The sequence below is a fragment of the Rattus norvegicus genome, chromosome 1 (genome assembly GCF_021556685.1).
Source record: "Rattus norvegicus strain SHRSP/BbbUtx chromosome 1, alternate assembly SHRSP_T2T, whole genome shotgun sequence".
Classification (NCBI taxonomy): Eukaryota; Metazoa; Chordata; class Mammalia; order Rodentia; family Muridae; genus Rattus; species Rattus norvegicus.
Window position 1 is genome coordinate 34830986 of NC_141534.1, and position 27996 is coordinate 34858981.

The 27996-nt window shown below is 46.9% G+C and overlaps 1 protein-coding gene across 1 annotated transcript in view; it reads left to right on the forward strand.

The window, feature by feature from the left end:
* Positions 1-12935: 12935 nt before the first annotated feature.
* The window catches only part of Ube2ql1 (ubiquitin conjugating enzyme E2 QL1), a 40509-nt gene continuing 25448 nt past the window's right edge, over positions 12936-27996 (forward strand). Inside the window, 1 exon segment of the mRNA NM_001145163.1 lies at positions 12936-14286. Within this exon segment, the coding sequence (NP_001138635.1) occupies positions 13504-14286 (783 nt within the window). The 5' untranslated portion in view covers positions 12936-13503.

Sequence of the window (27996 nt, forward strand, 5' to 3'; positions counted from 1 at the left end):
GATCATGGAAACAGAAATTAAACAGAGATGTAGAGAAACTATCAGAAGTTATGAACCAAATGGATTTAACAGATATTTATAGAACATTCCATCCTAAAACAAAAGGATATACCTTCTCACCACCTCATGGAACCTTCTCCAAAATTGACTATATAATTGGTCATAAAACAGGCCTCAACAGATACAGGAAGATAGAAATAATCCCATGTACCCTATCAGATCATCATGAACTAAGACTGGTCTTCAATAACAACAATAATGACAGAAAGCCCACATATACATGGAAGTTGAACAATGCTCGACTCAATGACAACTTGGTCAAGGAAGAAATAAAGAAGGAATTTAAAGACTTCTTAGTATTTAATGAAAATGAAGATACAACATTCCCAAATTTATGGGACACAATGAAACTGGTACTAAGAGGAAAACTCATAGCTCTGAGTGCCTGCAGAAAGAAATGAGAGAGCATATGTCAGCAGCTTGACAGCACACCTTAAAGCTCTAGAACAAAAATAAACCCAAGAGGAGTAGAAGGCAGGAAACAATCAAACTCAGAGCTTTTGTTTCAACCAAGTAGAAATGAAAAGGACTATACAAAGAATCAACAAAACCAGGAGCCGGTTGTTTGAAAAAAATCAACAAGATAGATAAACCCTTAGCCAGACTAACCAGAGATCACAGAGAGTGTATCCAAATTAACAAAATCAGAAATGAAAAGGGAGACACAACAACAGAATTTGAAGAAATTAAAAACATCATCAGATCCTACTACAAAAGCCTATATTCAACAGAACTGGGAAATCTGGAGGAAATGGACAATTTTCTAGACAGATACCAGGTACCAAAGTTAAATCAGGAACAAATAAATCATCTAAACAACCCCATAACTCCTAAAGAAATAGAAGCAGTTATTAAAAGTCTCCCAACCAAAAAGAGCCCAGGTCCAGATGGGTTTAGTGCAGAATTCTATCAGATCTTCATAAAAGACCTCATACCAATACTGTCCAAACTATTCCACAAAATTGAAATAGATGGATCACTACCGAATACCTTCTACGAAGCCACAATTACTCTTATACCTAAACCACACAAAGACACAACAAAGAAAGAGAACTTCAGACCAATTTCCCTTATGAATACTGACACAAAAATACTCAATAACATTCTTGCAGCCGAATCCAAGAACACATCAAAATGATCATCCATCATGATCAAGTAGGCTTCATCCCAAGGATACAAGGATGGTTTAATATACAAAAATCCATCAATGTAATCCACTATGTAAACAAACTCAAAGATAAAAACCACATGATCATTTCATTAGACGCTGAGAAAGCATTTGACAAAATTCAACACCCCTTCATGATAAAAGTCCTGGAAAGAAAAGGAATTCAAGGCCCATACCTAAACATAGTAAAAGCCATATACAGCAAATCAGTAGCTAACAATAAACTAAATGGAGAGAAAATTGAAGCAATCCCACTAAAATCAGGGACAAGACAAGGCTGCCCACTCTCTCCCTTCTTATTCAATATAGTTCTTGAAGTCCTAGCCAGAGCAATCAGATGACAAAAGGAGGTCAAAGGGATACAAATTGGAAAAGAAGAGGTCAAAATATCACTATTTGCACATGATATGATAGTATACTTAAGTGACCCCAAAAGTTCCACCAGAGAACAACCAAGCCTGATAAACAACTTCAGCAAAGTGACTGGGTATAAATTACCTCAAACAAATCAGTAGCCTTCCTCTACTCAAAGGATAAACAGGCTGAAAAAGAAATTAGGGAAACAACACCCTTCATAATAGTCCCAAGTTATATAAAACACCTTGGTGTGACTTTAACCAAGCAAGTGAAAGATCTGTATGATAAGAACTTCAAGCCTCTGAAGAAAGAAATTGAAGAAGATCTCAGAAGATGGAAAGATCTCCCATGCTAATGGATTGGCAGGATTAATATTGTAAAAATGGTCATTTTACCAAAAACAATCTGTAGATTCAATGCAATCCCCATCAAAATTCCAATCCCATTCTTCATAGAATTAGAAAGAACAATTTGCAAATTCATCTGGAATAACAAAAAACCCAGGATAGCTAAAACTATCCTCAACAATAAAAGGACTTCTAGGGGAATCACCATCCCTGACATCAAGCAGTATTACAGAGCAATAGTGATATAAAAAAAAACTGCATGGTATTGTACAGAGACAGACAGATAGACCAATGGAATAGAATTGAAGACCCAGAAATGAACCCACACACCTATGGTCACTTGATATTTGACAAAGTAGCCAAAACCATCCACAGCATTTTCAAGAACTGGTGCTGGTTCAACTGGAGGTCAGCATGTAGAAGAATGTAGATTGATCCATTCTTATCACCCTGTACAAAGCTTAAGTTCAAATGAATCAAGGACCTCCACATCAAGCCAGATATACTCAAACTAATAGAAGAAAAAGTGGGGAAGAGTCTCAAACACATGGGCACTAGAGAAAATTTCCTGAACAAAACACCAATGCCTCATGCTCTAAGATCAAAAATTGGCAAATGGGATCTCATAAAACTGCAAAGCTTTTATAAGGCAAAGGACACTGTCATTAGGACAAAACGGCAACCAACAGATTGGGAAAAGATCTTTACCAATTCTACAACTGAAGAGGGCTAATATCCAAAATATACAAAGAACTCACGAAGTCAAACTCCAGAGAGCCAAATAACCCTATTAAAAAATGGGGTACAGAGCTAAACAAAGAACTCACAGCTGAGGAATATCGAATGGCTGAGAAGCACCTAAAGAAATGTTCAACATCCTTAGTCATCAAGGAAATACAAGTTAAAACAACCCTGAGATTCCACCTCACACCAGTCAGAACGGCTAAGATCAAAAACTCAGGTGACAGCAGATGCTGGTGAGGTGTGGAGAAAGAGGTTCCTCCATTGTTGGTGGGATTGCAGATTGGTACAACCATTCTGGAAATAAGTCTAGAGATTCCTCAGAAAATTGGACATTGCACTACCTGAGAACCCAGCTATACCTCTCTTGGGCTTATACCCAAAAGATGCTCCAACATACAACAAAGACACATGCTCCACTATGTTCATAGCAGCCTTATTTATAATAGTCAGAAGCTGGAAAGAACCCTGATGCCCTTTAACAGAGGAATGGATTCAAGAAATGTGGCACATCTACACAATGGAGTACTACTCAGCTATCAAAAACAATGACTTCATGAAACTCATAGGCAAATGGAATGAACTAGAAAATATCATCCTGAGTGAGGTAACCCAGTCACAGAAAATCACACTTGATATGCACTCATTGATAAGTGGATATTAGTCCAAATGCTTGAATTACCCACATGAAACTCAAGAAGAATGGCCAAAATGTGGATGCTTCACTCCTTCTTTAAAAGGGGAACAAAAATATCCACAGGAGGGGATATGGAGGCAAAATTTAGAGCAGAGACTGAAGGATCAGCCATTCAGAGCCTGCCCCACATGTGACCCATACATATACAGTCACTAAAAATAGATAAGATGGATGAAGCTAAGAAGTGCATGCTGACAGGAACCAGATATAGATTTTTCCTGAGAGACACAGCCAGAACATGTCAAATACAGAGGTGAATGCCAGCAGCAAACCACTGAACTGAGAACGGGATTCCCTTTGGAGAAATTAGAGAAAAGACTGAACGTGTTGAAGGGGCTTGCAACCTCATAAGAACAATAATGCCAACAACCAGAGCTTCTAGGGACTAAACCACTACCCAAAGACTATACATGGACTAACTCATGGCTCCAACTGCATAGGTAGCAGTGAATAGCCTTGTTGGGGCACCAGTGGAAGGGAAAGTCCTTGGTCCTGCCAAGGCTGGACCCCCCAGTGTAGGGGATTGTTGTTGGGGGGATCGGTAAAAGGGGGGGTTTGATGGGGAGGGGAACACCCTTGTAGAAGGAAGGGGAGGAGAAGAGGTTAGGAGGCTGATGGACAGGAAACAGAGAAAGGGAATAACATTTTAAATGTAAATAAGAAATACCCAATTTAATAAAAATCGAAGAAAAATAAAGTACGTTAAATTTAAAAAAATAAAATAAATCTCACAAGACTCACCAACCCCTCCTGGAGTTACAGAAGGGTGAGCAGCTCTTCAGTGGGTACTGCCTGTGAGTTTCATGAGGTTCCAACAATGCAGTGTTCATGAATGGCCATCCATGTTGGGACCAGCCTTTGGGTGGTGTTATTGCTCAATGTACCCAAGCACACATAAGTGATTCAATTAACCTTATTGGCTCATCAAGCCAGAGTTGGAATTGTTTCTTTGGCCTACCAGTGCCTTCTCTATCTGATGTGAACAGGTATAGATGTCCCCTTAAAAGAAATACAATACCCAGTGTTGACTGTACCCCTGCAAAGAATTACCTGCTGTCCATTGTCAAACCAGAGCACAGCAAGTCACTGGACTACCAATGCTGTGGGTGCCTCAAGAAGAGGTAGCTTACTTTCCCTGACGAATCACTGTGCATTGTCAACAAATCCTGGCAGGAACCTGAGTACCAACCAAGGGCTGTGGGGAGAATTACTCTAGCCCAGGTGGAAGAAAAGGCCAACAGAGAGAATGGTTGTATGTGGTCAGAAACAAATGGCTTCACTTTTCTCTCTGGAACTGAGCTATAAAAAGAGAAGAGCATCCCAATTAATTATCTAATTCCAAATGATCAACCCTGAAAACATGGGTACAATAACAGTATACGGTCTGAGCTGCTTGTATTTCTGTATTTAAGAACACACATTCATATACATATATGTGTGTTAACAATTAGCGATAAAGAAAGCCATGGACTTGAGAGACAGCAACGAGAAGTATATGGAAGGGTTTGGGGGCATGAAAGGGAAGGAGGAAATGATGTAATGGTGATGAAGATATTAAAGTCCACATAGGACAGTGACAAGGCAAGGGCTCTTACTGGCACCTGCATTCATTGTCCCCCGCTTCTTTCTAGTGAGGAATCACCTGGACTCATGCATCCCTTCCCCAAGACATGCTGTAGCTACGTGTAAATGGGGTCCACCACAGGTGCTGTGGAAAGGAACACTGGAGCCACTATGGGAAATGTGTTAAGTCCCCTATGCTATTGCATGGGAGAGAAATAAACTTTTCTGACTGACTCTCATTACAGCAAGATGCTCTAAAGAATATGAGACACATTGCTGTAAAGTATAAATTCTGCTGGGAAGCAGTGTGTTATTTAAAGTCCATATTACTTACTTTAACCAAATTTTCCTCTGGATTCCTTATAGTTAATTAGGTCCAAGTCAGCTTGGTATAGATATGGATTCTCCCAGTCCTAAGGGTAGGAGGGATTGCTGATGGTGCCCCTGCAGCACAACTGGTACATAAATCTTCCCAGGCTCTTTCAGGCTGCTGCCCCTCCCCTTGTCCTTACCTCCTTCGCCTCTTCTCTTTCTTTCTTTCCATTATTTTGATAAAAGTGCAGAAGCCTGTAGAATGTGGTGGCATGAGATAGTTCAGAGCTGTCAGATCTGGGGACCCAGCTCCCTTTCCCATGGCCTGCATGTAGTCCAGGCATGACACAGATCTCTGATCTCAGACATCTGTGCCAGGAAATAACGGACTGTGATTTTATCTCAACCAGGCCAACAGAAGTGAGTATGTGTCTACCCTGTTCCAAGCAAATGCAAAGTGGTTATATCACATTCCCTTGCATCTCCAGGGCCTGCGATGTAGCTAGAGAATGATAGTGGTGCTCTCTGTGAAAAGCTAGTACCAGAAAAGGGGGGCTTCCTTCCCTGCATCTCCACAGTGATGGTTCCTGGGGGCTCATGGAGCTGTGGTTTCAAGTGCCACCCAGAAGCAAAGCCTCCTTAACTGCTGGCTCCACTGGAACAGCCTGGCTTCTTTGTATTTAGCTCATCTGGCTCTAAAGTCCAGGTGGATGCAGAATCTGCCCAGTAGCATTGTGGGAATTAAGTGGGCTGTATACACAGAGTGCTTTTGGTGGTGCTTAAGACATGGTGAATGCTAACTAAATGTAGACATTTCTGCTAAAGATGGAGGAGTTGGTCCTGCAACCTCGTATATCACATATTCGTACATAGAAGCATTCATGTCAAAGTTCATAGTGACATTAATCCATTCCCGTATCCATTCCCGTGCAAACAAACAGTATTGCAAATTTAGGGCACGCGTTTCTTGACATGGTTATTGTTGCTGTCTTACTGTCCTTCAGGTGGAAGCTCATGAAGAAATAACCAAAAGCATCAAGAGGCAGTTCTTTTCCTTATTTATTTATCTGATCATCACTCACTGAGACAGTCTTTCTCTGTAGCTCAGGCTGATCAGGAACTCACAAGCCACCTGCCTCAGCCTGTCACTTGCTAGCATTACAGACATGTGCCACCACACTTAACTCTTGGAGACCATTCTTGAGGGCAAAGAATAAATGCACAAACCCTCATTATTTCTCTTTATAAAAGCCTCAACTAAAACTGAAGAACTGAAGTCAAGTGAGCTGTAGCCTAGACGGAAGTGACTGAAATAGAAACAACTCCGAGTTTGTCCTGCATGGATAGAAGCTCAGGGGTCACCTGCGAGCAGTTCCAGGAGCTTTAAGATAGACTCCAACCATAAAAAGGAAACTCTGGAGGCCTGGGCTGATGCACTCAAACTGACAAAATGAGACATTAAGATTTGGTTCCTTTCTCGAAGGAATGAGATGAAGCTCAAGTAGTTGTCCAAGCGAGGCCCGCAGTCTGAGCTGAAGACTATGTACAAGTCAAAGGACCACACTTTTGGGTAGCACTTTGTGGGAAGCTATGAGTTAAAGTCTTACCGAAGAGTTAGTTTAATATACCTCTGGCATAAGAATTGGGAAAGGTACTCCACACCCATAGGAACTGTCAGGCAGGACCCTGAGGAGTCTTCCCAAAATGACCCTGGACACCCCGAAGCTTTGGAAGCCTTGAAGAGGCTCACACCCTCTTCTAGGTGCCAAAGCAGGGATGGCACGTCACGGACTTCTGGCTCCAGAGCATAGGCTCTTTTTCTTCATTTTTTTCAACTTCCTTATTGGGGCAGGGGGCTGTTGGGTTTTTATGTCTGTTGATGGTACAGTAATAATAAACCTAGCTATTCCTGGGGGGAAAGCCTCAGCTAGAGGAATAACATGTAAGAACATTGATTAAATGCTCATGGGAAAAGCCATTGGCAGGTACAGCTCAGTTCTTATGTAGTGACCGTCTCAATTCCTTCCCATCCCTACTTTCACTCTTGACTGTAAACCCTCTAGTCACCACATCTCTAGCTGTCACTAGATGAGACCCATAGTTGTCCTTTGATGCTATCATGGTCAACTGGATGCACTCCCTTCAGCTAAGCCAAAGTTATAAACTTAATCACAAATAGAGTGCTGTGGTGCTTTGAACAAAAATGGCCCCCATAGGCTCGCAAGGAGAGGCACTATTAAGAGGTGTGTCCTTGTTTAAGTGGGTGTTGTTTTGTTGGAGGAAGTGTGTCACTGGGGGTAGGCTTTGGGGTCTCAGAAGCTCAGCAAGCCTATTGCTCTCTATCTCTTCCTGATGCCTACAGATCCAGATACAGAACGTTCAGCTCCTTCAGCAGCAGCATGTCTGTATGCTTCCCACCATGACGATGATAATGCACTAAACCTCTGAACTATAAACCAGCCTCGACTAAATGTTCTCCTTTGTAAGAGTTGCTATGGTCATGGTGTCTTTTCCCAGCAATAAACCCTAAGACAAGTTATTTTAAAAATTCTATACAAAGCCATTTTCATTGTGAGTATGGAATATCCTTTCAAACATCATCAATGTTCAAAACCAAGTAAGTGGGGGACGGGACAATTCTAACAATGTATGACCCCTCCCAAGGGGAACAATTGTAACAAAGTAACAAGGTGTTTCCTCCCACATTTGGGTGGAGTTAGTTCAATGTCCTCATTCCTCCTGTGAGATTGAACTTGCTGAAATCTTCCAAGTTAGCAGTGAGGCAATGATAAACCCCAACAGCCCCTTTTTGCCTACCTCAACCAGCATCCTGAAGCTTGTAACTGTGTCCTTGAGAGAACAAAGATGACTGACAACGTCCGCCTGTTCTAACACAGTAACTCAAAACAGCCTTTCTGGTCCTTTTCTCTAGTATATCCTAGTCTGTTGTCATAGCTACTATGTAACAATGTGGACACAATTCCTCACTCTGCTTGCTCACTGTGAACTTTTAAACACTCCCACCCTCTACATAATCTGCTTAACTCTCATGCCTCTGCTACATGGCAAATCCCCAAATAGACAGTATGTGACCCTCTTAAACCTCTCTACTTAAAATTGTCCTATTTAGGGTTTCTATTGCTACAATGAAAACACCACGATTAATATACAGGACTGGAGGAAAAAGGTTTACTTGGCTTACACTTGCAAATCATAGTTTATCATTGGAGGAAGTCAAGACAGGAACTAAAGCAGGGCAGGAATCTGAAGGCAGGAGCTGATGCAGAGGCATGGCGGGTCCCTGCTTACTGGTTTGCTCAGCCTGCTTTCTTATAGAACCCAGGACCACCAGCCCCGGGATGGCACCACCCACAACGGGTTGGGTCACTAATTGAGAAAGTGCCTCATAGCTGGGTCTCATGGGGCACTTCTTCCTTTCTCTCTGATAACTCTAGCTTGTGTTAAGCTAACACACAGAGCAGTCAGCACACAGATTTTGTGTTTTGTTTTATTTTGTTTAACTAACACTTTAAATAATACTTTGTTTTAGCCATTTTTAAAGATTTTATTTTATTTTGAATTGTATGTATGTGCTCATATAAGCACATGAGTGGGATCAGTGCAAGGGCCTGTGGAGGCCAGAAGAGTGTGTTAGGTACTCTGGAGCTAAAGTTATAGGTGGTTGTGAGCCACTGAACCTGGGTGCAGGGAATCAAACTCAGGACCTCTGGAAGAGCTGTATGGTCTTTGACTATGGAGCTTTCTCTCTAGCCCCTGGCTTTAGCCTTGTATAGAGTTGGTCCTAGATTCTGTAAGTGAGGCAGATGACATATGAGTTAACCCTGGTGTCTGTAGGTTAGACAGTCCTGTCTGGGCCAAGTGTCCCAGCATCAGCATGAGTCCTTAACATTCTACTCTCTAATAGTGTATACAAACAGGCAAGTTCTATAAATGCTGTATTACTCTGTCTTCTCCTGTTACAATGAAACTTATGGCTCATCTGTAAAGAATAGATGTTGGCTTAAACACCATTGTGCAGGCTGAAAACCTGCACAGGCATCAGCTCTTTCAAGGTTCCTAGCTGACATGTCACAACATGGTGGGTGGCCTTCCACTGGCGGTGCTTACAGAGGGAGCCAAAGACCAGAGAGTGCCAATAATAATGTCTTATTAAACCATCTTTTGAAAGACACATAGCTCCTAAAGTAACAAGGGTTCCAACACAAGAACCCTTGGGAGACATACACCGTATCCATGAAGCAATTGCCCTAATGATAAGTGAGCCCAGGCACAGATGCAAATCAACACTGTCTGGGATTTCCAAGAGCAATACTGTTCTGGGAGAAAGGAATATCACTGTCCAAGTTCTCTTGTTTAGAGGTTATGGAAACTGCACTCAACTAAGCTTTCTCATCTCTGCTGGGACTAAGGCACAGCAAATCAGTCTCAGGCCAGCTGGTCAATAGCAAGTCTGGGAGCCTGAGGAGAGAGGTCCCCAAGGTCTGGGTCCCAGCTAGACCATCCCTCTTAGCATATGGCAGTGTGGAGATAGCAGATAGGTCTCTTAGGAACTTGGGGGATTTTTTTGCCAATAAAATGTAAAACTTGGGAGGGCTTCCACAGAAGCTAAATCATAAGCCATAGACTGTGTGACAATATTATCAACTTGGTGTGATTCAAAATTGCCATGGAAAAACACTTCTGGGCATGTTGATAAGGGCATTCCCAGAAAGGTTTAATTGAGCATGAAAGACCTACCCTGAATGTGGGTGGCATCATGCCACCAACCTGGGTTCCTGACCAAATAATGATGGAAACGGCAGAGAAAGAGCTGAAAATTGGTATTCACCTGTAGGATGATGTCACAGGTGAGGCAGGTACAGGATAGAAGGAGGCCTGTCATTGGAGGAGAAGGAAGGATGGTCGGGAGAGAAGTTTGAAGGAAGAGGAGGAGACTAGGGGAGAGAGGAGGAGAGAGGGCGGAAGAGAGGGGCTGAGAAGCCGGGGCAGGACAAGATGGCAGGTGATGTTAAGATTCTGCTCTGTGTATTTACAGGTTGTTATTAATGTTCTCAAGGGATGGATAGTGCCGGGCATTGTATGTTTAAGTGGGCAATTATATCTTACCAATTGGATCTAATATTATTGTGTTGTGTGTTCTTTTATGTGAGGGTTTGAGTGTAGGAAAGTGTGCGGCTGGGATGTGTTTCCGCCAAGATATCTAGCAGATATCTTGGGGCACCGCGGTACAGAGCTAGCGGGGTAAAAGACAATTACTCTTTTCTATTTTATATATTTTTACAACAACAAGAGAGAAAGCTGAAAATTGGTATTCACCTCTGCTTCCTGACCTTGGCTACAGGGTGACCACACCCCTCAAGCCACCTCCCATGCTTCCTCACCATGATTGATTCAAACTGTGGCTAAAACAAACTTTTCCTTCTGTCTTAGTTAGGGTTACTGTTGCTTTGATGAAAACACCATAACCAAAAGCATGTTGTGGTAGAAATGGTTTATTTCTGTGTAACTTCCATGTAATAGTTCATCGTCAAAAATCAGCAAGGGCAGGAACTCATGCAAGGCAGAAACCTGGAGGCAAGAACAGATGCAGAGAGCATGCCATGGAGGGATGCTGCTTACAGGCTTGCTCTTCATGGCTTGCTTAACCTGCTTTCTTATAGAAGCCATGACCACCAGCCTAGGGATGGCTCCACCCACCATGGGCTGGGCTCTCTCCCACCATTCATTAAGAAAATGGCCTAGGGCTTACCTACAGCCCTATTTTACGGAGACATTTTTCTCAGTTGAGGCTCTCTCCTCTCTGATGACTCCAGCTTGTGACGAGTTGACATAAACTAGCTAGCACACCTTCCTTCTGTTTTCTTTGCCAGACATTTTGTCAGAGCGATGAGAAAAGTAGTTGATAGAGACACCTACCTGGCCTCTCTGTGTCTCCCTTTCACCTTTTTTATGCAGCCAGCATGCTTAAAGGACACTGCAGGCAGATCTACCCTTTTACCCTTCCCTAGTGAGGATGATGATGATGATTGTGATGGTGATGATGATGGTGGTGGTGGTGGTGGTGAAGGAGGATAAAGAAGGAGGAGAAGAAAGGGAGAGAAGAAAGGGGGAAGAAAGAGAGGGAGGAAGAGGAAGAAGCAGAGAAGGAATGAGAGAAGGTAAAGGGAGAGGAGAAAAGAGAAAGAAGAGGAAGAAGAACATGAGGAGGAGGGGGAGGAGGAAACTGCTGTAGAATAAAGTGGTAGAATGAAGTGTTAAACAAAGCAATCAGGAGCCCAGGACTAACAGACCCTTGATTCAGCTTCCCACAGATTCTACCAATAGTCTGGGTTGTTCTTAGTCCAAATCACCCTGTGGCTCCTACTGAAAGCCAAAGGACTGCCAGGCCCTCTGGAGAACCACCCTCTCCCAAGTGCAGTGCTGGGTGGGTGGGTGTGAACTTTCTGCTCCTCTATACCAGCGAGTTTGTCTCCCCCATTACACATCTATCCCCAGTCTGAACCCCCAAACCCAGGTCCGTGTCTTCACAATGACCTCACCAATTACTTTCCACAGTGAAAACTCAAAATTTTGGTAAAAGATGTTAGGGGCAGAAAGGCAAACGGCTGCCACGCAGAAGGAATGCCTGTCCTGAAGGACTGAGCTGCTCCCCCTCCTCAGCGTCCACACACCAGCAGAGGCAGTAGACTCTGACGGGCAGCGGGATATTCACAGTTCTTGAGAGATTGGTTTCGCCTACGCCATTGAGCCACAGGCAGCACACCGGAACCTTCACAGTTCGCGCTAATCTGAAATAGATTTTAGCTGGAATTTTCACCAGGTTTTAAGTGAGTTTCTACCGGCTAAAGGAAGAAAAAGTCAGGGAAGACTGGGAATCTGCAGGTGGAAGGCGGATCCCTCTCTCATTCGAGCATTATGGAGGTCCCTCACTCAGGAGAGCAGCCCTGAGGGATGACCGGGTTGCTGCTCCGAACCTTTCTCTCTCTCAGCACCGGTCAGCTCCAGAGAAGGTGTCTGGTGTGCTTCTCCGCCGCATTTTGGAAAGCAGCCACTATGCACAGCCTGGCTGTGGATAGCGGAGACGCTGCAGCCAGCAGGCAGGAGATGGGGTGGGGAGACCAAGCCAGTGAGGGCTGGGTGGGTTGACTAAAGGTTTGCTTTTACTCAAGTCGTGACTTTGAAGGGGCTGCTCTTTAAGTTTGAGGCAGGCTTGCCCTTTCATCGGGCTCTCCGGTCTGACTTTTTAACCAGTCCTTAAGAAAGTGTCCCTCCTGTCATCCTCCCACCGCCCAGAACTGTTGCGTAGAAACACTGGGCTCATCCGTCAGGTTGGAAGGCTTAATAAAGAGGTTGATTTCCACCTTTCCCCTTTACGTTGTCCTAAGGAGGTTAAATGGGATTTGAGACCCGGGCCCCAGCCACAGCATCTAGGTTTGAGGACCAAAGAATGCAATGATTCTGAGAGACCCTATTAGGGCGCTCAGGCCAGCCCTTCCCTGGCTCCCCAGCGCACGCAGCTAGCATGTAGCCCGGAGAAAACGGTGCGGGCACGCACCGCTGTCTCCCCCCAGCGGCCGTGCGTGTGTCGCCGCAGGAACCCGGCGGCGGGGGTGGCACGGTGCAGTCAAGCCCGCGGCTCCGCCCCGCGCTCCCCCTCCCGGCCAGCAGTGCCGCCCCCTCCGCGCCGGGCTCGGCTCAGACGGAGCAACCGCCTCTGCAATGTCAGCAGCCGCAGCGGCGGCGGCGACGAGAGCGGCAGTGGCCCGGGCCCCGCGGTAGCCGCCAGCGCAGCACGGCCCGGCAGGAGCACAGCGCGACTCCGCGGCCACCTCTCTGCCTCCAGGGCGCCGCGGGCCTCTGTGAGCGCCGCGGTGCAGCTTTTAGACTCCGGGCCAGCCGGTCTGCGGCCGCGCACAAAGGACCACGGACACCCGGCGTCCGGGGACTGCGCCCAGGGACCGGCCAGGGACAGCAGCTGCGCCGCGTCTCCACGCCTCCCCTCCCCGGGCTACCGGAGCCCTTGCCGGAGAAGACCCGTCATATGACAGCGGCGACGCGGCGGCCAGCGAGCGCTGGTGCTCCCCGCTCCGCTGCGCCACGGCCGCCGGCTCCTAAGGTGGCCCTCGCCGCGCCCCACTGAGCGGTCGCCTGCCTCCCCCCACAAGCCCGGTGCGTCCCAGCTATCCGGCTCGGGGATCAGGAGCCCCGGGGAGCTCCCCGCCAGAGCCGAGCCTAAGATGGCCACGCTGCTCCGTAAAATCGGGCTCATTCGCCTGCACAACCGGGACACCGAGGACCCCAAGCACCACCACAACCACCGCGGCGGAGGCGGCGGCCAGCAGAGCGCATCGCTGCGCGGCAAAGGTGGTGGTAAGAGCGGTGGCCACAAGCAGCAGCAGCAACAGCAGCACCCCGGGGGCTCCGGCGACGCCAGCCCGGGGCCCGGCAAGGGCAAGAGTAAGCGCGCGGCGGAGCTGGCCGCGCGCGACAAGCAGCCACAGCCAGCCGCGGGGGCGGCGGGGGTGGCGGGCGCCGGGGGCCCCCGAGAGCGGGCGGCGGGCGCCAGGGCGGGGCCGGGCCCCGCGGTGGCCGCGGCGGCGGCGGGCGGCAGCCTGGTGCCCGCGGCGCGCCAGCAGCACTGCACACAGGTGCGCAGCCGGCGGCTCATGAAGGAGCTCCAGGACATCGCGCGCCTCAGCGACCGCTTCATCTCGGTGGAGCTGGTAAATGAGAACCTCTTCGACTGGAACGTGAAGCTGCACCAGGTGGACAAGGACTCGGTGCTGTGGCAGGACATGAAGGAGACCAACACGGAGTTCATCCTGCTCAACCTCACCTTCCCGGATAACTTCCCCTTCTCGCCGCCCTTCATGCGGGTGCTCAGTCCGCGACTGGAAAACGGCTACGTGCTGGACGGAGGCGCCATCTGCATGGAGCTGCTCACGCCGCGCGGCTGGTCCAGCGCCTACACGGTGGAGGCCGTCATGCGCCAGTTTGCTGCCAGCCTGGTCAAGGGCCAGGTAAGGCAGCGGGGCCGGGAGCAGGGGGGCTGGATTAGGTAGGAGTTCGAGGCTAGGCCTGAGATGGAAAGCAATGTTTGATGCCTCTAGGCACAGGTGAGAGCTGGTCCAGCTGATTCTGAACAAGCCTGCCGGGGATGCTTCTCCCCACCTTCTCCGCTTCTTTTCCTAAAGGATCCCTTCCTGTCTTATTCTGTATCTGGTCTCCGACACTGATCCTAGTAGACCCACAAAACTCTCTGGTTTGTCTGTTCTCTTGCTTTCTGCCTTCTGCTCGAAGGTCCTCCCAGCCTTTCTTCATCCCTGCAGGCTAACCTTCACTCCCTCTTCTTCCTTCCCCTCTGATGGTCCTTCTTCCCATTCCTCTTCTACCCCTCCTTTCCCCCTTTTCCACCCTCCTAGTTTCCCATACTTTTCCTGCCCTACCCTACTTCTCTTCTCCAGTATGCTTCGGTGGTCTCTAGTCAGTGTAATTATCACGAAGGTTGTGAACTTTTTCTAAAGCCCGGGATCCAAGTGTCCAGCCCAGCACATCACACTCAGGTGCATACGCGTGCGCACACAGACACACAGACAGACACACACACACACACACACACACACACACACACACAGATAGTGAAAAGGGGTCTTCTTCGAATCTCTCAGGTGGGCTCTGTTTAGACCAAAGCTGGTGCTAAGCCCTCTCCCCTGTTCCCTCCTTCCAGCAGCTACCCTTGTAAAGGCGAAAGTTCTCCTGGAAGGCTCTATCCAGGCAGAGTGTGTTTGAGCCCTTCCTAGTGGTTACATCAAGCCAGAGGTCAACCAAGGAAAGCTGTTCTGGCCAGCCCACCTCCCAGCATAGCACTTGCCCCTTCAAGGAACATTTCTGGGACAGATGGTGAGCCGCTGTCTCTTTCAGACCTTGCTACTTTTCTTTGATTCCTGTCTTCCCCCAATGGGGGACAGGGGTGAGTTTCAAAGCTAAAGACTCAACCCAGCACGGACTGGATGCTGAGCAGGTCACTTCAACCTTTTCACCTATTGCACCACAGGGCTTCTTCCCAGACAAACAAGCCCCAAACTTACAGAGGGAAAGTAGACTTTGGATTTTGTGAGCTATGTCTCCCACTCGGCTTCAGGGAAAGAAGGGCAAGATGGATTTGTTCTCTCATGTCACGTTGGCCACTTTCAAATCTGCGGTGGGCATTTCCTAAAGTTGATCCTCACATCATTTTATCATATCCATTTCTATCTGGAACAGGCCTCTTCAATATTTACAGAGAATTCTCCTTTTCTTTGAAAGACCCCCAGTGACCTCCAAGTATGCTTTGTACAGCTATCTTATCAGAAGCGATCATTTCTTCTCCAGTGCCTGCCTCTGCCCCTTTCACGACAGGGTACACCACACTCATCAAATGCGCCTCATTCTGCCCATTTCTTTTAAGGCTGAACTCTGGGATTTAAAAAAAATCCAGCAAAAAGGTCACTGTGTCCTGAGCCATCGGGAGTCGGGCTCCCAGAAGGAGGAGGCTGGGCACAGGGGCTGTAAGGCAGGTGCTACAACACAGTAGCTTATGCTGTGACAGCCAGTTTCCTCTGTCCTACAAAGAAACACAAAGTGTGTGTGTGTGTGTGTGTGTGTGTGTGTGTGTGTGTGTGTGTCACTGAGAGAGGGGTCCTAAGCTTCTGTTCCAACTGGGCTTATCTGAGTGCAGTGGGAGGATGGTCCTCGGATGCCCTGCTCATTTGGTTTTCAGTCAGTTCTTCACAGAGGAGATGATTTGGAGGGTGGGGAGAGACCCTGTGGACTCAAGGCTATGGCATTGTGGACTTGGGTGATAGTTTAACCTCCAGCATGCATTCTGAACTCTGGGGGAATAATGGTTCTAAATGAGGAAGTGGGATTTGTAAAGGGGAATATTTCGATAAATGGTTTTTACCATTTTTTTACTTAATGCCGTAAAGGACAACATTCCTTGGTACCCTGCTACCTCCAGGTCTTGCTGTGTGTATGTGTTCTCTCTCTCTTTGTGACTGAAACTTAGAGTCATTGCAGATGAGAGAATTTCTCACTGAAAACAACATTTTCTCCATTAATCTGATAAGCAAGGAGTGCCCATTCCTTCCATTTAGTCGGTTGAGTTGTGCCATCTGACAGATGTGGCACTTTTAAAAATGATGGCCGAGACTTGGTGCTTTTTAGAATAGGGATTTACTTTCTCTGTGTTTCCTATCCCCTGGTGTCAATGTACAGTTCTCCACATGAAATATTCACGTGCAGTGAAAGAATTGAAGAGGTGAATAGTCATTAAAGTTTTAGGGACCTGGGTATGACAGAATGGCAGCATCGCCGGTAACCTGAGGACCATGACGTGTTCATCCCTTTGCAGATCCATGACCCAAGGGCTGGCCACTCCACGTGCAGCGGTTACTGAGCTATGTTCATAGTTGGAAGTAATGAGCTTGGGACCCATCCAAATACCTAATCCGCTATCCAAAGGAGGGAGGCTGCTGCTCACCCTGTGCTTACCTTAAAGGGCCTTTATGCTCTGTGACTGTCCTATTTGTTTGCCTTTCATTTTAGGGCTCATCTTCTTACGCTGCAGTTAGAAAAGGCTGCCTTGTCCCTTTCATATTGAAAAGCACTCCGCTAGCTTCCTGAATTGAGGAAACACCCCTCCAGTGTCTTCAGAAAAATTTCATGGCAGCTTTAAGGATTTAACATGTAACCTCCCCCAAAATATCTGTTTAACTCTGGGGTCTACGAAGTCAAAAGCTCAGGTTTGTCCTCTGGCTGAAGAATTCAGGGATTTCGTGAGGCTTTACTGAACTGAATGTGGGCCCTCATGTTACCAGAGTGGCCTTCATGTGCATTGTGGATTATTCTAGGTTGAATGGTTACATTTGTCTCTTATATACTCATTCTGGATATAAAGAGACAAAACTCTCTTACCTCCTTATGACTAAATCAAAGGATTCTAAATAGAGACGTTCTTTTTTTCCCCCCAAGATTGTGTGAACATGGAGCTGAAGGCAATCCTCTTGCATCAGCCTTCTGAGTGTTGGGGTTCCAGGTGTGATCCTGCACACTCAGGACGAGAGAGTTTAGGTAGTGCATGGTTCTCTACTGTTGGATGAACAGTTTCTGGACCTTTGAAATAAGCCAGAGCAAATGTTAAGAGCTTTGAGAGAAGCATTTTCCTCCTCTGCCACACATGAGCCTTAAGAAGACAATTCCGAGTTCAGTGTGCCAGTGTTGCCAGTAAAAAGCTTTCAGAGTTTTCTCTTTGAGCTGGAGGAACTACAGAGTCAGGACAGAGCTGTGCTAGCAGGTACCATAGGCAGTAAGCCCCGTGTCTGAGTTTACTGAGAACAGACCCTGCAAGCCGAGGCCACCAACTCCAAGAGTGAAGGAGACCTGTCACAGAGGCCTGCAGGCTCACCAATGTCTCCGAGTGGGGACAGACAGCCCACCTACAGCTGCAGATAAAAAGCACTTGATTATGCCCTAACTCAGGGTTCTCCTCAGACACTGGCACACCTCCTGAGTGTCCCCATTTAATTAATTAGCGATGATCGTCATCAGAGAACCAGATGGCCCATGAATGACAGTTCCTCTCCCTTCCTTGTCCCCTCAGAACAGAAGTGACAACAACAGCTAGCATTTTCTATTTTCAGTGCTACTGTCTGGTCCAGCCAAGCATAGAAGGCACCAAACCTCCTGGGGTGCATTCTTCCTGCGACCACCGCACAGGGAGAAACAGCCACTCCTGGAATTTCTACTTAGGGGTCTCATAACATCTCATAAGAGGTCAGACTCATGAGCCAAATGTGTGAAAAGGCAGTCTCAGCTGGGCTACCTAAGTTCCTTGCTGCTCCAGGTGGTCTGATTTTAGTTGTCCCCTACATGACCATCACTGTCACCCACGGAAAAGCAGCAGCAGCCAGCTCCCTGAAAGAGGTTTGCAGGCCCTCAGGACCAAACCACCCTTGAGTCTTAGTGTTTGGATAGCAGTGGGTTAGCAACTTCAAGAGTGCCACATTTCTAAGATCTTATTGGTGAGGTGAACCATCAGGACTCTCTGCTTGTGTGCATGTGATGCCCAAGTGGTGCTGTGCAGCCCAGCTGGGGCCGGTAAGATGTCATAGCCCAGGAGCCACACTAGAGCTTACAGTGAGCAGCCAGGCCTGTGTAAGCGTCTTAAACACACATGAATTTATACACGCCCACAGTGTATTTTGATCATACCTCTCACTTATCTAACTCTTCCCAGAGTCACACCACACACCCATCTCTCCCAAGTTCACATCTAATAACCTATTACCTGATATGCCGCTCATATACTCAGGGGTATGGGTCCATCAATTCGTCCCTGAATGGCTTGCCAGAGGCTAAACATTAAAGCAAATTGACGCTTCCCTAACTGCAGAAGCTATAAACTGCCAGTATCTTCTCAGCTAGGTATGGGAGCTCCTGCCTCCCCATTGCTGGAATGTTTACTGGTTTGATCTGGTACAGGTCTTGCAAAGGCAACCTTGGCTGCTGTGAGTTTATTAAGTGCAGGAATTCTGTCATGTCCAAAAGACACTATTTTGACCCAGTCCCGCTGACCTCTGGTGCGCTTTCTCTCTCTTTCTCCTTGTTGGTGGCTGCTGAGCCTTGGCGGTCGGAGGGGGCACACACTTGTCACTTACTCTGCACACTGACTGGTCATCAGTTTCCATCCTGAATGCCCTCTGCCCAGCCTTTTGACATTTTAATACCATGTTTCTATCTACAATATTCACTCAAGAATAGCAACATATACATAAATATACACATATATCTTTATATATACACATATATAAAACTTTAAAAACTAAATGTGAAGTTTTGGGTCATATTCATCACTGTCCTGGAGCATGTGTGACCTGTAGACTTCAGGTTGGACACATCACACTGTGTCACCACTGCTGAGTGTCTAAGTTCTCATGCACACACAGAGTCACAAACCTTACCTTCCTTAGACACCCTTTTCTTTAGCCCTGCCTCCAGAGCAGTAAACCAAGCAGCAGCATCTGCTTCTGGCTGCATAAATCTACATCATCATAAAGAATGACCCAGGCCATCAGCCACTGGACCCCTCCAACCTATGACTTCTAAAACATTGGGTGTTCACAGCTCGGTTAATTTGCAAGAGCTGTCGTCTGGAGGTGCTGGTGGTTCCCATGACAAACCTCCATTCTCTCACAGCTCTGAAAGCTAGACAACAAAGGTCAAAAAAGCAATAGAGCCTGCTTCCCCTGAGGCCTCTGTCCTTGGCTCGTAGATGACATCTTCCCTCTTGGCTCTCACACCATTGTTTCTCCGTGTGTGCCTCTCTGTCTGGCTTCTTGGGATATTAGTCCTGCTGCATTAGGGCATATCCTGATGACCCCAATTTAACCTGATAACCTCTTAAGACCCTGTCTGAAGGTAAGGTCAAGTTCCCAGGTTCAGAGGGTGTGGGTTCCACATTTAAACTGGGATGAGGGAGACACCCATAGCCAACCCATACAGGGATTTATTAACTAGTTCAACATCTTAGTTCCAGAGAGCTTGCTGCTGGTCTGTCAAGCATCGTATGCCAGGCTTTAGAGGCACAGGATGGTAAATCTTGCCTGTGGTGCCAAGCATCCTGAATAATGTCAGGTAGAGTTGGGGTGGTGAGTGTCTGATTCACCCCAAGGGACAAGGGTTTTAAGCTTATGAGTCACTGTGTTGTTTTGTCCTGTGCTGCATGGAAGGGACAGAGATAATTACCAACGACAATGACTCTGCAGCTTGAAGTATCGATACGCCCGACTATTTGGAGAAAAAAAAAAATAGCTACTTGTTCTCCTATCAAGTAGGGCAGGCAGGAGGACACCGATGGGACTTTGCAGCCTAAAAATAGTCCCATACCCGCTCCAGTGCTCCGCCCCCAGCACCTAGCACAGTTAATAATAGGAGCTACCACCTCTCCTGCCTTGGAAGTCCAGAGTTAGAGTTTGCTACAGCAGATGGTAGTGTTTGCTTCTCTCTCTGATTTAACTGAAAGGAGGGTATTTTTCTGTTTGAAGAGACGGCATGTAGGGACCATTGTGTGATGGAATACCACCCTGAAGTCTGACAGTGACATGGCCTAAGGCTCCAGCATCTCCTCCACATCTCTTTTATCCCTGGGACTGATTCTCCTGGACCCAGGTTTAGAGGTAGAAGCACCCTAGCACCCTACCATGTTGGGAATAAATACGGGACCAGCCATAGCAGCCGCCGCTTACCTTGCGGGTTTTTTGTAATTGCTTGAGGAAGTGCATGTTCATAAAGTATTCTCAGACCTGGCAATAGGCAATTCCCCAGATGTGCACAGGAAGTCTCCTATGACTCTCAGTGACATTTTCAAAGATAACATCTAGCTTAAGGTAGCCAAACCTTGATGGGAAGCCTGCTTATTCCTCTGATGTGTTTTGTTGCTAAGAAGCTGAAAGGTGGAAATCTCCAACAGCCCACCAACAACTATAATGGCAGCTGCACTTCCACAGGAGCCAGCCACTTTTCCTAGTAAGTGGCTCAGGTGAGCTGATATTTCCTCATTGCCACTTGGTGGATGGGCTATGGTTTGATTGATTAGCTATTTACTCCTTGTCCTCCACATCAGTCCATCAGTACCCACTTGCCGAGGGTCTACCATGGTTTGTAGTAACATCACTCTTGTCTTTCCCAACATTGTAAATTGTCCTTGGTTCTTTTCGTGACCTGTTATCCTGTGAACCTTGAAGGAATCCTGTGAGCAGGGCCACCAGGGGCACCAGACTGGGAAAGCTAAGGGGGAAGGAGATTTGGGGACATCCAGGAGGAAAGGTTCATAGGTGAGGGGTCGGTGAGGCCCTGAAAGCAAGGAAGGAGCTAATGAGGTGTGCCCTTCCTCAAGCAGCAAGGCAGCTGTATTCAGGGGACCCATACACAACAGGAATCATCATGTGTGCTCCCCCAAGCTCCAATCTGCTTCTTTCTCACACACACAGCATTTGCATGACAGTGCAATGCTCACACTATACATTATGAACTTTCCAGAACACAGCCAGAGTTCCCCAGGACTGCCCACTACAGTGTCAATTCTTCAATTCCCACAGCCCCCACTGGGGTCCTACCAGCCTTTTCTCCTGGAATGCCTTCTGGCTCTGTTCATCAGAAGAGCCCCTGTCCATCCTTCAGAACTCTGCCTACATGCCAGGTTCCTCCAGCCGCAGCAGTGGCTTCCTCCGTGAGCCCACCTACATTGACTGTGAAATACTCCTTTCTTGCATGTCCTGCTGGATACTATATGTCGACAGTTGTCTTTTCCTTGTCTTCACAGTGTCTGTCTGTCTGAGCAGACACCCCCAACACCCTTCCCCTCCCCAACTGCAGAATAGCCTAATAATGAGGATGTGCATTGGTTTCCTCTATTATCAGTGAAGGAGGATTGCGTTTGGGAAAATTCAATGGTGGCCATCCTGGGCTTTTGTTGCTTTGAGAGTCCAATCCCTGAGACCCAATGGTCTGTTGCTCCGAGCTTTAGAAGCCAGAGACTTAATGGCTCTGACCTCTCTAATTAGAGGCTCTCTGTGGGCGTTAACTCCCAGCTCCGTTACTGGCAGCTACCAGGAACCTCTATTAGCAGTGGCTCGCAGCAGCAAGGGATGCTTTCTGGTCTACAGGCACAGTGTGGGCCTCAGGTGCTGGGCCCTCAGTGCTACATAAGTGTGAAAGCTCTGAGGTCTAAGGTGCTGAGATGCGCAGCCCTTGACAGCGACTGGTATTGCAGCTTTCAGACCCAGGGTCCCTGAGACCTCTAGCCCTTTGGTATCTTCCAGAAGCCAAGACCTACAGTTTCTCATCTTCAGCCCTCCGTCATTTCTGCCCCCTGTATGTCTGCCCCAGAAAATCACCCAGATGCCTCAGCTGTTCTCCCGGTACTATTACAGCTGTTGCCCGAATTGCTACATCTTCCTTCCTTTGTGTTACCAGCTCAGCCTGCTGAGAAATGCCTCTTGCTGTCCAGATGTTGATAGTCCAGATGTTGGACAGCACAGGAGGCTACTCCTAGCTGACTTCAGCATGAGGAAGCAGCCTGCACTGAGAGCCAGAAAAGGAATTTGGTAAGGCCACCTGCCAATCATAGTCTTGGATGCACCACTCACTGCGGTCCCTCATGGAAATCATACTAGCTACCAGCTCCTCCTGGGCCACTGGGCAAAGTACTTCACCTCTAACCTAGCAAAAATAGCCTGCAGGGTCATCTAGAGCTCCCCACAACGTGCTAGCAAAAAGCACGGTGAGCACTGTTTTGCAACAATCTCTAGCAGAAAGCAGCTGTGATTGCCACGTAGCTTCCTCAAGGCATCGTGAGTGTTCAAAGCAGCCAGAGGAGGGTCCAGCTGCCTGCTTGGCTGATTGTCCTTGGCTTGAGGCATCTACATCTGGGGCAAGGGATAAGTATCTAGCAGCTGTCAATCACAGTTAAAATGTGCCAGCACTTTAGTATATTTAAAGGAAAACTAAGCATTAGGGGGAATGATTACAGTAAAGACTCCTCATTAACGTTAACAGTGCTTTGAGAGTATTTAATGGCGCTCTGACTACCTAATGCCCACACAGTTACCCCAGGGAGCATGGGGTCCCTCTAATTGGTCCCACTTCCTTTGAGCTAGTTGTTTCCCATGGATCATTTCATTAAAGCCCTGCAGCAGCCTCTGAGGTGGGCACTGGTTTTATTCTTACTTCACAGAGGAGGAAACTGGGGATCTCTGGTGAGTCTACATGTGCCAGAGGCAAAAGGGAGCAAGAGCCAGGGCTGAGTCACACCAGCAAAGGCGCTGGGGCCACAGCCCTGCATTCTAGTTAGCAGCAAGAGGCACTTAACCAAATGTCAGACAAAGCTAGTTTGTTCACCGGTGGGTGGTAGAGTGGCCCTCGCAGACTGCCCATGTTGCTTCCACTCCCAGGGCTGAATCATAGGGGGACAGGCAGAGTCCCCATCAAATCGGAGCCATGGCTCTGAAGTGCAAGCAGAACCCGCATTCCACAGAACTTGCTGCGTCTATTGTGAGAATGGTAAACATGCTTTAATTCTTTGAAACTGTAAGAGGAAGATAATTATCACCATTTTATTTCTTCTCTGTACAAAAGAGAAAGGCATTTTTAAAGGTTCTGAAAACAACGCAAGAATGGAGTACTTTTTAAAGATAATTACCACATTGGAAAAATCGGTAAGATTGGAAAAATTACCACTTTAAATATAATTTTTGAAAAATAAATACCAATTCCCCGTCACAATATTTGGCAATCATTCCCCTCACCCCCAGAAAATTTGTTAGGTTTTTTTTTTTTTTTTTTTTTTTTAACCGATAAGATCACACTTCAAGTTAAAATGTGCCCTGCCCATTCAGGAATAGCAGAGAAAAACAATCTCCAGAAAAATGCCATTAGGGGTGCTTTCTGATTTTAGTCTTGAAAATCAGACTTTCCAAAATTCAGAATACAGAGTGACATTTTTCCTTTATCATGGCCGTGGTAAATCACAGCTTTGGGGGGATAGTATCTGGAGCTGCTCAGAACACAGTAGTTAGAACCCTGATTCTGCCCTTCTCACACCCAGGGTGACTGAGCCATGTGATGTGACTTTCTGGGAGAAGGTAGCTGGAAACTGGGTATAATTGTATCAAATATATACTGATTGCTGCAAGAATTCATTTGTCTGGGGTTCTGGGAGGCTAATGGCAGACCTCATTAACATACCCTCCTGGCAAAGGGGAAATAAATATCTTGCAGGAGAAACCCACCACATGCAGTTTGTTATGAGTTTGTAGGAATTGTAGGGAACCAGACAGTGAGCATATTGAAAAGTCTCTTTGAAGAGTCATTAGAGTATCTCTTCAAGCACTACTTTCTGTTCCCTGCCTTGGAAGATACACAGAGTAGTACTGGGGGTTTTGTTGTTTTGTCGATTTGCTGTTTTGATTTGTTTTGTGCGTGGAGGAGGGGTGCCTGCATTCCCATTCCCGAGAGAGGCAGAAGACAATCTCAGGTGTCATTCTCCAGTGTTCATTAAAACAGAAACAAAAACAGAACAAAACAAACAAAGACAGTCTCTTCACCAAGCTTAGAACTCACCAGATAGTCATCAAATAGGCTACGCTGGCTGGCAGAGGTGGGGAGCTGCCTGTCTCTTGCTGCCCAGTACTAGGTCTAGGGCTCCAACTCAGGTCCTCAGCATCAAGGCAAGCACAAGGTGGCAGTTACTCTACCTCCTCTTGTAATCAGAAGCCATGCCTGCAGCTCATGCCTGCAGGTGTCTGACACGACCTTGTGGAGTAAGTGCCCAACACCCCTCCTAACCCCCACACTGCATCTTCTGGCCCTTCCTTTCCCTTGAGGTTGACCTGGAGGGGAGAAAGGGCAAAAAGGAGGTTTCTGGCCCACCCGTGGTAGCAAGTTCCTTGTTCTCCAGGGATAGTACCTGCATTCCACATACAGGACAAGTGTCCTGCGCACGAACAGGACACTGGGGGCTTCTGAACGTAGCCCTGTGCTCGGTGCCCTCTGACCATCTTTATGATGGGTGTTATACAGCATGACAGTCAGAGAAAATGTCTCCAACTGTATCAACCCATAAAATCACATAGACTTTAAGAACATTAATAAATAAAAATAACCCAATCACAAACAAGCTTGAACTCTGCTGAATTGAATTAGGGTGATGATTTTATTAATAATTTTCTTTTAAAAGGATCCTGCTGTCCACCTTTTCATTAACAGGAGAGATGGACGTCTCCTGGTTATTCCTGAGGAGCAGGCAAGGAGAGGCAGAGATCCCTGGAACCTGTCCCCACAGCACATGGCCCCTACAAGGTCACCTACACAGAAAGTCTTCCCTTAGAAACACAGAATAAAAACTGTCATGGCTGGCTATGGTCACTACACTTGCAATGTGATGAGCTGAGCTGTGAGGTCAGACAACACTCCACTAGCACACTCTCAGGGCTGAGAGGCACAGCCATCAGTCCCCAGGTCTCACAGACGTGAGCCTCTACCGTGTTTACAAATACAGACTACCATGTGACTTTTTTAAAATGTGAAGTGTAGGCATATATCTTTCTCAACCTACTTTAATAAGGGTTCAACTTCCCCTCTAGCCCACCACCCACCAGAGGTTATTAGGATACCAGGAAAATGGACCTGTTTAGAAATAGTTCTTTGGGTCCATTCCAATCGTCATTGTTCGCAGTCCAGTCTCCACTAGCAAACACCAGGCACAAATCAACACCTGCAATTCAGTCCACTCGGCAGATACCACATGAGATACCAGCAAGGGCAGTTCAGTCCAGAAGAAACCACAAGGCTCTCCAAACAGCCTGAGTCAACAGGAGAGTCAAGAAGTTCTTTGGTGAGTTTATCTCTAAGAAGTCACCACAAGCAGAACTCAGCAGTGTGATGTAGGCAGAGCAAAGTGAACCAATACTTGAGCTCCCAGTGTCTGTGGAGTCATATTTATATTCTCTCTATTCATCCTCTCATGTGTCTGCTTCAGCAAAACATCCTTTCACCCATGTGCTCTGGCAAAACATCTTTGGCATCTGACTTTCCAAAGAAACCAGAAGTTTTCACTTCGGTGGAGTTCTGTTTTTGCTTGTTCTGTTGTTTGCATCAGAATCTCACTCTTAGTAGAAACTGGCCTGGAACTGATCATGTAGCCCAGGCTGGCATGAAGCTCATGGCAATCCTCCTGTCTCAACTTGCCAAGGGCTGGGAATTCTATTGATGACAAAGTCATGCTGTTGTTATTGTGGTTTAATTCAAGCAAGTTAGGGAAGGTAATGAAGTTTTCCCCATCCAGAGTGATAGCCCCTGCAAGCCCTTGGTTCAGACAAGAAGCTTCAGGGGCATTGCTACAAGATGGTGATAGTCTTGGGAATGCTCTGGAAGCTTATTATACAGGTCATAACCAGAACCTTTGGGAGAGAGGTTTAAGAGCCACGCCTGTTTTGTTTTGGTTCTGTCATGTTACTGTTACGTGGGGTTAAGCTAAAACTCTGGACCTGGTGGCTCCAATCACATTATTCTCTTGGTCACACTTTAGCCCTGGCTTAAGGTGCTGCCCCTAAAGGTGAAAACCACTCACCCCTGCACAGGGGAAGCCCACACTCAATGCCAATGGTGGACATGGTAATAAGTAAGTGGAAATGCCAAGTAGATGGACTAGAACTTTCTACAATACAATAAAACTATCACCACAGGCCCAGCCACGCATTTGCAAGCAACACTCACTATGCAAAGAAATCTGCTGTTGTTATCAGTGTCTCCTGATCACATTGATATCAAGCTGACTCAGATTTCCCCAACTCATTCTGAAGAAGCACTGATAACCCCTCTTTTGTTCTGGAACCACTGATGCCTCCCAGGATGGGCCCTTGTCATGGCCTTCATGGACTTCACCTCATCAAAGCATTGTGCATGACGAGTCTCTGACAAACAGCTGAGGCAGGCGGGGCTCTAGTCATTACCCAGCTACCTCCCCTTGCACTGTATTAATTAAACTGTGCTTTCTCTTGGAAGTTAGGAGCTCATACCTTTATAACTCTACTCAACTCTGCTGGAAGATGGCCCAGTGGCTGAGAACACTTGCTGAGCAAACATGAGGACCTCAGTTCAGATCTGAGCACCCATGTGTAAAGCCAGGCATGGCCACTCACGCTGTACTGCCAGTACTTCGAGGTGAGCAGGGGAGCTGCAGGGTGCAGAGGCAGAAGGATTGCTGGGGTCTGATGGCCTACGGACTAACTCTAGGACAGGGTTCATCTTTCCATGGTAGTGGAGCCTACAGAGATAACTGAGAACGGGGCCTGGGTGTGTTGCCATAACTACCAGTGTAGGCATGACGAGGTTTTGAGCATCATGGTTAGCAAATAGAAACAGTTCTACCCAGCAGCTCAGACTGCTTCCTCGTACTTATTTTTTCATTTTAAATTCCTTTTTAACATTTCTTTGACTGGATTGATCCTCACTTGAAAGCTTTTCAGTTGTCCTATCTGACCTGAGATCTTGAGAGTCTTGCATCTCCACTTTTGCTTCTAGAACGCATACAAGCTCTGTGCCTCTCTGTGTCTCTATCTCTCTTAGTATCTCTCTGCCTCTATGTCTCTGTCTCTGTCTCTGTCTCTGTCTCTCTCTCTCTCTCTCTCCCCCCCCCCCCCAACTTGTGGATAAAATGTAAGCCCTCAGCTAATGCTCCAGCCCCATGCCTGCCTGGAGCCATGCTCTCGCTTCAGTAATGGTTAAGGACTCACCCTTTGAAACTGTAACCAGGTCTCCAGTTAAACGCTTTCTTTTGTAAGTTGCTTGTTCACAGTGTCTCTTCACAGCAATGTAACAGTAACTAAGACAATCAGTATCCAACTGCAAAACAGGCCTACAGCCCGGTGACCTCTAACCCAAATGTGGGAGGAAGGAATTTTGGTATAAGAAACAAGAGTCCAGCAGTCATGTGAACCAAGACAAGGTCATGCTTCTAATAGTGACATGGCTGAACTATGATATACCAGGCTCTTAGGGGACACTCTGGGGTGTCCCTGGTTCATTTGTCTTTCTCTTTAGCACAAATCCAAGACTGACAGACCTCTAATTAGAGCCTAACCTAGCCTGCAGACAGAACAAGTAAGCCCATCAGAGGATTGAGAAAGTACAAG